Source organism: Dermacentor albipictus, chromosome 9 (genome assembly GCF_038994185.2).
Source record: "Dermacentor albipictus isolate Rhodes 1998 colony chromosome 9, USDA_Dalb.pri_finalv2, whole genome shotgun sequence".
NCBI lineage: Eukaryota > Metazoa > Arthropoda > Arachnida > Ixodida > Ixodidae > Dermacentor > Dermacentor albipictus.
In genome coordinates, this window is record NC_091829.1 from 57,527,963 (window position 1) to 57,538,028 (window position 10,066).

The window sequence follows — 10,066 nt, forward strand, 5'->3', positions numbered from 1 at the left end:
GGTGAAAAGGGGCTACTGTCACTGGATGCCTCCATAATAAGAGTACTTTAATTATACACTAGTGCACCCGCCGCCTCTCAGGTCGCCTCAGTGGACATACTATGCTGGCTGATAGCGGCCCCCTCCAAATTTTAGTATGCTTCACGGCGTAACTAAAATGTGCTGCGGCGAAGAAGCCGTACAGTTGTACTGAGTGAATAAACAAATGGTTTTTACAACAGTACGAAAATAAACGTGCACCATGCATCAGTCTACCACACGGAAGAGCGTCGCAACATACGGTAGCTGATTCACAAAGGCCGTGTAGCCCACTTATTAGTCGTAAAGGGTATTATAGGTAATGAAGAATTTCAGACACACATATGTGTTTATGTTTACGTTCGCACTGCTTGCGTTATAGGACTCCCAGAACTTGCACAATAGAAAGTAAATTACAACACACAAATGCAAAGAACACGGACATACGTCTCGTTTTCAACTCGGCCGTCATGGAAATGACATATAGCGCGGAAGAATGTGAACATGCTGTGTGTTAGCATCGTAAACTTCATACTAGGCAAGGAGCTTGCACACTACAATCCCGCGACAGCCGCTAATGAAACGAAGACGGGAGCTCATGTCTGTGAACGCGCAAACGGAGCCCCTAAGCCACTCTGCTCCTCCGCCACCCCCGCTGCACGGCTGCACCACTCGTTTCAAGCACAGCACACCAAACACACATTCAGCGCTGAACAGTGGCCGGTCGACGCAGTTGCATTTACATTACTTGCAGCGAGCGGCACATCCCTCGATGGCCGTTAAGCAAGGTCGGACACGGCGACACCACATCGCGGTTCGATATTTCAATTGTCAGCACCGCCGGGTGCTCAAGAAAGCACGGGTCAGACAACACAGATTCTGTACTGCCAGAACTCACCGAGGCCAAAGCCGCACTGCCGCACCGCCACTACTCACGGCTTTCCGCCAAGTAACACAGAACCTACAAACAACACACAAGCAACGCACTTGCTACAATCACATGAGCAGTGTTGAACAACGCGCTGTCCAGCGAAGGATCACGCCGAGGACGAACACGTCACGGCGTCGCTCGGCGCCAGCATCGCGCGTTCTCAAAAATCCCTAAACGATGTGATCCCTAGGCACCTAGGATCAGGTCACGTGAGGGATTTTTGTACGACAAATGGACGCACGCGCAGCAACCGAGTGGTTGCTAAGGGAGTGTCTTGGCTTGGATACGTTTGGAAGTAGGCACCAAACGGCACGGTGTTTCAGAACGTCTTCACTGCGTTTTCGTTTTCCGTACGGCAAACTAAATAGGGACTTTTAGTGGTGCTACGGAAAGTACGGTATACGGTACGGTAAGTGCGTAATACCGTACCGGTAGAGGACTGCGCATGCGCCAACTTTACCGTACGGAATAACTTTGCGCACGGCATACTAGACGGTAAGGAATCGGTAAGGCTCGGCTGGCACCGTGTGTCGAGAGCAGAGATGCACCAAGCCAAAACAGGGAGAAGCTGATGACGGCCACATATTCTACGTCTCGCATGCTTTTTTTACCGTGATAATGCTCAGGCAAGAGGTTACAGATTGCAGTTTGCCTACACATTACCTATAGGATGCAGCTTAACCTCTAGGCGCTAATTCGGCTCGTCGAAAATTCAATTGCACGAGATTCCTCCCGTCTTCAAATCTACGTTGAGCTGCTAAGCACGAGGTCGCCGGATCGAATCCCCGCCACTGCGGCCGCGTTTCGATACGGGGCGAAAAACGCAAACACGCGTGTACTTGGATTTATGTGCCCGTTAAAGATGCCCAGGTGGTCGAAATTATTCCGGAGTCCCCCATTACGGCGCACCTCATAACCAAATCGTGGTTTTGGCAGGTGAAACTTCAGATTTTCTTTAGCTTCAAAAACACAAACATCTTTGTTTCAGAACTCATTAACGTTTTTGTTTCTTTAGCACGCTTTGTCAGATTTACAAAATGCAGACTATATTCGAGATATCTCAACCGAAAAGTCCAACATGACAGCATCAAGTATTTTTTATTCACTGAATCCCCAAAGCATCCATCCAGCCACATGAAAATAACGTAAAATTAGTTACGTAAATAACGTAAGTAATGTGTAACGTAAAATATTGTGAAAGAACAACGAACCAAGACAACTAGGTAATATCGTGCTCAGTATGAGCCAGGACGCCCGAGCGGTTTGTCGCGCGCTTGGATATATCTGCAGCTCGTACTCAGCGCGATACTTCATGACGGCATAGGGACGCTAAGAGCAAACATTCAGCCGTCTGTTTTCTGTTTCTTTTTACTATAAAACAGCGCACAATATTGAAATTTGCAGCGGAAATCCAATGTGAAGTGGCTCACGAGGTAGGAGAGACATTTTAGGTATAAATTTTGTCATCTGTGCCACCGTTTTGGTTAAGTACCATGACCTGCGCAACTGCGAACGGAACGCCCTATGGCGCTAATTTCACGAATTAAAAACAAGGGTCCTTGTTTAGTTGAGCTGGCACGGCGCAAAGAGAAACTACGAACCATGTTTGAGGCATGAAATGTGGAAAAGGCGGTGGTTTACAAATTATTGGCAATGCTGTTATTTACGCCAAGGTTGTGATGGTTTCGCCACACATGGCTCATAACGTTCCATTTATTTTCTATGAGTCAGAAGTTATGCCTTTCACAGTCATTTTATGGTTGCGAGAAGGTTTGTGGATAACCGCAGTGTGACGCCCTGTAAAACCTGCATCTTCTGCAAAAATTTGTTATTGACTTGCACTTACACTGGACAATTTATTGTTCGTTGATCACAACACACTTGCTGCTTCAACGAAATAGAATGAGGTGCCTCGCATAATTCACTGAGTAGACTGCCAAAAGGTTTTTTTATGCCGCATAATAAATTGGGAGAGCTGGACGGATTGTCTTAGAGTGCATTATTAGCATAAGCATTTCAAGCTTTCGATAGCAATTAGGGAGTGAGTGGTCCTCATTTATTGCTAATATGAAATTTCTACCATGTTTGGTCCTCCTGAAGAAGCGGGTAAACTCAGTAAGCGTGTCATATACCGCCTCGAAAGACGCCGAAAATGGGGGCATATCAATTTTTATTTACCCTCTGGTTAACTGACACAATTTTCCTTTGTACTACCCTTCAGCTTCCCCACATTTTCTCACAGTATATACTTGGTGAGTGATTTGATTTTTTTCTTATGTAAAAAAAAAACATGGATATAAAGTTTTGAAGTGCTTTTACTTTTTATAAAAGCTTTGCTGTAATACACGATGGGAAATGATATGTTCAGACATTCTATACTTACGTGACAGCATCGTTGAGCATATCGCCGAGGACGCCCACCGCGTTACCGCTGCGATAATTGAATATGCCGAGAGCAATTAATGTTTTCGAGTTGATGGCGTTTGTTGACACTTGTAGAGCCTTCAAATTCTGAAAAATCAAAATAAAATTGAAAGAAAAGACGAAATGATTGCGTGGGTCAGTGGTAAATCTAAAGAGCGAAAATGGCAAGACAAACATACAATTGGTAATGATCGTTTCTTTTTTAGGCGTGTTTATTTCTTCTGTTTGCGTTTTTGGTTGACATAAAGAAATCAGTGGCATTTGGTCACGAGGTGCCATGTTCGAGCGTGAGTTTAGAGGCGGGGAGGAGGGCAGGTAGACACGCATCTCCTCTAGCCCGGCCGCGGCTGTGCATGCATGCACATGTAGCTGTGCGCATATGCTGCCCGTAAGCGTTACCTGTGGCGGGTGCAAACGTGGAGCGAGCCGAGATGGCTGATGGCTGCATGTGCGTTGTGAACCCATGCGCCTAGGGCTGCTGGTCGCGTAATTTCACGTTTCGGAGACGTGCTGAAGCGAGAGGCAGCGGAAGAGTTTGCTTCTTTGTGTTTGCACTCATGCCGCCATTGTTTACACAGCGTGCGTTCGCGGTTATCGAGTGAGTTCGCCTGTGCCGGCTTGAAACCGTGTTTGTTAATTTGAATATTAAGCGAAATCAAAAATAACGTACAGCGCAAAGGACAAGGACAGTGATAGACGACATACACAGCGCTGGTATGTCGTCTATCACTGTCCTTGTCCTTTGCGCTGTACGTTATTTTTGATCATGAATTACCAACTAGCCCAAGCAACCACCCTAGTTAAGCGAAATGTTTGCTCCAGTACATACGGTTGAAAAAGCAACCTATTCTTTGCATAGTTGCCTAATGCATTTGTTTGTTCATCAATGGTTCGCTTTCGTGCGGATTGATGATCTTTCGTTCTTTTTTTTAGCTACACTAGGACACTTAGCTTTCTTCAGGAAGCTAGTTGAAATGTCAGATTTCCTGACAGCTCGCAACCTTGCACGCTGTCTACAAACAACAGTTACTAAATGGCTAACGAGAGTGCAAAATTCTACATTCGCCTTTTGGTTTTAGGGTTACTGTATTCTTTGTGTTGTGGTTTGCGAATATTTGGATATGCCATAAGTAGTAAAGTTAGAGCTCTTTAACGATCATGTCTTAAAACGAACCCTTGGTGATACTGACAGATTTGGCGGTCTCTTCAAGTTCGCAACCGCAGCCTAAGGTATGTGCATAAATTCACAGCTTTCAGTTAACACTCTTCTGTTTTTTTTTTTGTGTGTGGTGGTGGTTAAACTTTCATTTCGAAAAGTATCCTGAAGGAGCGCAGAACGCATTTATCACCTGGTTAAGCCGCATCCTCATATCGCATGGGGAGTGAATATCGGGATTGCTGTTTTCCTCTTTTGCTTATTTTCGCTCTTGCTTTATTCCGGCAGCTACACTATGTGCCGTTTATTTTCTTGGTTGTCTGTTTACGTAACCTATGCCGTGCTTCATTCGCGATCCTTGACTTCTCTCGCTCGGCTTCGTTAACCAAACTGTTAACAACAACAACAACAAACACCGACAATTACGATGCTCCCTATTGCGAAACTGGAGCGAAGCTCTACTCTATACTTGTTCTCATTTCTCGTGTCAATACTTTGTATTAGGACTATATAGGTACGCGGTTTATAATAACAAGAAAACGCTGCCAGTAGCACGCATTGTTTCTATACTGACGAAGCACGCTTCCCTGGTGCCATAGCGTAGCCATCGTCGGCGAACAGCCCGTCTTGCGCCGCACTGTGCTTTCCATCTCGCGGTTTCGTTCCACAAACGAAGAGAGCGGGCCTTACGTCGCGGCGGAATCGTGCCGCCGGTGACAGCGGCGAAAACACCCAAGGGAGCGTCGCATCCAGCCTTCCTCGTAGCCGCTCGCCATCGCACCTTTCAGGGGCAGCGATACCAGTCACATGCACTGGTACCGTGGTCCGACATGAGCAGCTGACGCCTCGGGCGAGCGAAGCACTCCCCACCTCAAGCGACCATTGTGACGCGATAACGCGACGGCTAGTGATACTGGTCCACTGGAGATAGCGCGCAGTAAACTTTTTGTTTGTCCACATTACACGAAATCGCACTTACTGGCGCTCATACCGTAGAAAATTGGTCAGTGAAACAGCAAAGGGCTAAAATTTACGATTTCTCGAAGTACGAGGGTTCAGAAACGTGTTACAATCGTGGAATATAGTTTTTTCTTTAAATTTGTGTGTTGAAGCCGGGTGCTCGTTACAAACGAGGGTGCGTAAGACCGGAGTGTTAGTTGCACCAAGTACTCCAAAGGGTGATGTTCCTGCGGGAGCATTCACACGTATAGGTATTATGTAGCCATCCACTGCACGTGTCTTTCATTCTGTCCGTGAAGCGGACTTCATTAATTGGTATGGCTGGTTAACCAGAATTCTTATCCGACCAACGCCTGTCAAAACGCTTATTTTAGGGAACAGAGCAACCGCACCGGCAAAAAGCATTAGAATGTGATGTGACACGCGGACCAGGAGTATCGATGCACTTACTGCAAGAAGCACTTTTGCCTTGTCGTATAGACCCTTTACTTTCCTTGATGTGTGCAAGACGTTCAACACGCCGTAGTGCATGAGGTTGTTGTTCCTCGAATGACGTTGCAGGTTCTGTTCGGTCGTGGCGTTCATACTATTCGGGGCTGAGTACCTGAGAACGAATGAACGTAGTGAAATGTTATACACTTTTCGTGGAGCGTGTTGCAGAGATCCTAAAACATAGCGGTGGTTTCCACGGCTGAATGTAACAATAACTATGTACACTTCTGCTGTCTTGCCGAATCGCTCACACTCAAAGTTGCCTGCCTCCAAAGGAAATTTCCCCCTATTTCGGATAGAAAAAATTGAATATATATATTTCGGATATAAGGAAAATGCGGCTGTTTAATGTGTTCTCTGTCAGATACGCTGTGTTCATGCTGTGCAAATACATTGCAGATTTTCGTATTAATACTTATTTATGTATTCGTTTGAAAGGATTCATTCAAGTAACTGTGCTCAAGCTAAAATGATGTAACCAGTGCGAGTTGCAATGCTGGCAACGGCAATTTATTCGCGCACAGCCTCGACATTGTCAAACGTAGGAGCAAAATTATTCAAATGTTAAAACACATGCATACATCAAGGAAAAATGCAATGAATGCTCAAATTAATGAAGGCTCTATGGCCCGTTTGGAGGAATACGACCATTCCCACCCGTGTGTCGCGTAAGATGTTGCAAAAAAAAAAATTCAATGGTCAATAGATCGTGGCAGGAGCGGTGACGTTTTGGACATCTTCACTCTGATTTAAACAGCCAACAGGAGAGGGACTGGCGCCGTATTCAGACGAATACATACCCCAACCTGCACCACCTACACAGAATTCACCCCACGAGGTTCACTGACGAGTGGCCGTGGTGCACAGACACACCCACACTAAAGCACATCACATGGGAGTGCCCCAGGAGGAATAGACAGTGGGCGGCATGGCTTGCGGACGAGGGTCGGGAGAGCCAGTTGGCTCTTCTGGACCAAGCCCAGTGAGCCGCTCGTGCCAGTGGGGCCCTGGCATAGGGGCTCCAACCATCGTGCCTTATCTTATTTACATTGAATAAAGTTTTACTCTCTCGATAGATCGTTCATCCAAGTTGTACATGTCTTTTTCCATGAGATCCATGTGCCGTTGGTGCATAGAAAAATCGTAACCGTGCACTCTTAACAAATCTTGCTGGGCATCAAGGGTCGCCTGCAAGGTTGCTGCTTCCAGTTTGTGTTTTGTCTTTGCCTTGACAAGGTTAATTTGAAAGGAAACTCTCTGCACGGTAGCGCTGCAATGAGGGGGGCACAAGAGATTGCTCACGAAGTCACTGAGTGTTGGAAACATTGGGACACGTCACCTTGAGTGGTTTGTGGCACGCACTTCCGAAAGTGTTCCACACTCACTTCTGCAGCCAAACCTGGGTCTGCGTTTTCGAGATGCCTCAATTAGTTGTCGAGCTTGTTGATGTTCTCTGCCGTAAACAATCAGGGCAACGAAGAAACAAGAGGAGCAATCGACGCAACACGTATCTACCACAGAGCGGGTATCGACTGCCTGCAGCGGCGTCATCTATGAATTGACCAGGGGAAATCTTTTCATTATTTGACTTCGCCTTCAATATAAAATTCCAAACATTTCAGGCTGAAGTTGTGCACAGCTATACGATCTGCGTCAAGTGGTTTAGATAACTCTGACGTTACCATGCCACCAAAGTAGACTTCCTCGAGTGGGACGAAGTTAGTTCGGTCTGTGTAACTCAATCAATCGAGCAGCGTGTCACGGAGGTATCGGGGTTGCGACATACTTCAACAATTGTTTTAAAGACAGTAGAAATGCGGTCACTCAGCATGTGGATTCTCGCCCTTTCCTCCTTCATTTCCTTGTTCAGCGTTGCGAAGAGTGGGTGAACATACTGGAGTAAATACAGGTATACAAGTTGGTCGTCGGGTCTTTCAATGCGCCAAGTATAGAATCCACGGCTAAGAGTCGGTCCGACTCTTTGGCCATGGTCGCAGGACCATGGCCTAAGAGTCCATGGCTTGGTCCAATGACCATGGCCATGGTCGCTGGATCGAGGCGATGTCCTGCGGAACGGTCGGTCGCCCAGTGAAGAAGCCCATGTGGTGAATCCGAAGCCATCCACCATGGCGTCATCATTTCACCTCTTGCTCTCTCTTACGAAAACGCCTATTTATATTTTAATGCTTTTGGCGGAAGTTTTTCTTCCTTTCAGAAATTTTCTCTTAGCAGGCGATTGAACTTTTCCGGTAGCATCTTTAGTGGCTAGACAGAGAAGCCTTATCAATGAGTTGGCAGTGATAAAGATTTCGTCGAAACCTGCGCGCAGGCTAAAGCCGCTAAACTACCGATGTGTACAGCACGCCTCAAATTGGATATTTCTCGGCGCCAGGGTTTCCCGTTTTCCAATTCACAAAATGCAGCAGTTCTTATCAGCTGCACTGCTTTGTTTGACATAATGAGATAACTAAAGATCACTAACCGGATATCGAATCCGATGCCACCGGAAGTCTTTGTGAGGCTCTTCATCACCAGCTTGAACGTGGCCCAGCTTTCTTCGGTTTCGATGCCGTGCAAGATGCCGTGAACCACCGCGACGTTGGTGTAGTAGATGTAGTTGCACAGCCCGTCAGTCGGGATCATTTCGGGGAAGATGGCCTTTCCCCCCACCGTGCAGACGAGCTCGTCTACAGAGACTGCAAACAGGGCGTGAGAAGAAGAAGTGGTTCGGGCGGGAAAGTGAAGTGCCTAACCTGCCTTATCCGAATGTCTCCATCGATGTAGATCTAGTTAAAAAAGTTTAAATGCTGGGACACCGCGGGAACCCTTCAATGCAGATTGTTACTTCGAACGACATTTGCTTCCTCGTTTCGCGATGTCCATTTGATATTGAAGAATATTGCCTTGACATCCTAAGTTCTATTTTCACAGTGTTTCGTTGAGCATATTGAAAAGTGTAAAGCAACTAAGAACTACTTTGTACATGTTATGTATAAGTAACCCTTCCTGTTGCCAGTAATTGTGCAATACTAGATATGATTCAGAGTTCTTCGTGTACAGACTATTAATTATATCCCTAGGATTTACTTTTTGCATATTGGGTATATGTAACCCTTTCTTTTTGCCAATAATTGTGCAGTACTAAATGTGATGCCCTGTTTTTTGTGTATAAACTAATAATTAAATCCCACCGCTTACATTATTCGACTCGCCCTCCCGCTCATAATACGTAAGAGTAATAAATTGCAGAAACGGTGATAATCAAGAGCATCTTTCAGTTTTAAAGCTCTGTACTGCAATGACGCGGTTTGTGTGTAGTACGATCAATGGTGCTGTGTGGCAAGACCGAAACTGATGCGTGCAGCTTCGGAGAAACACATATTTAGTCTGTTTCCAAATTGAGAAAGACTAACCAACTGTGGCCACCCAGCGACCGTTAGAAGGATAGCCGAAACACTTGGTGCGGCGAAGTCGTCCGTTCGTCAGTTATCTCGGTTACCATCGGTTATCTTCCCTCCTCATTACATGTCCTGCCCATGCCCATTTCTTTTCATTGATTTCAACTAAGAATGTCATTAACTCGCGTTTGTTCCCTCACCCAATCTGCTCTTTTCTTATACCTTAACGTTACACCCATCATTCTTTTCATAGCTCGTTGTGTCGTCCTCAATTTAAGTAGTACCCTTTTCGTAAGCCTCGAGGTTTCTGCTCCGTAGGTGAGTACTGGTAAGACACCGCTATTATGTACTTTTCTCTTGAGGGATAATGGCAACCTGCTAGTCATGATCTGAGAATGCCTGCCAACCGCACCCCAGCCCTTTCTTATTCTTCTGATTATTTCCGTTTCATGATACAGATCTGCCATCACTACCTGCCCTAAGTAGATCTATTTATTCCATTATCACTTCCAGTGCCTCGCTACGTATTGTAATTGCTGTTCTCTTCCGAGACTGTTAAACATTAGTTTTCTGCAGATTAATTTTTAGACCCACCCTACTGCTTTTCCTCTCCAGGTCAGTGAGCATGCATTGCAATTGGTCCCCTGAGTTACTAAGCAAGGCAACATCAGCGAATCGTAAATTATT

The 10,066-nt window shown here is 45.9% G+C and overlaps 1 protein-coding gene across 1 annotated transcript in view; it reads right to left on the reverse strand.

Moving 5' to 3' along the window:
* LOC135921372 (uncharacterized) overlaps positions 1-10,066 on the reverse strand; it is a 49,313-nt gene that overhangs the window by 36,910 nt on the left and 2,337 nt on the right. The window contains exons 2-4 of the mRNA XM_065455708.2: positions 8,464-8,677; positions 5,940-6,093; positions 3,333-3,460 (exon numbers count right to left, since the gene is read on the reverse strand). Of these exons, the coding sequence (XP_065311780.1) occupies positions 3,333-3,460; positions 5,940-6,093; positions 8,464-8,677 (496 nt within the window). The remainder of the gene's footprint in view (positions 1-3,332; positions 3,461-5,939; positions 6,094-8,463; positions 8,678-10,066) is intronic.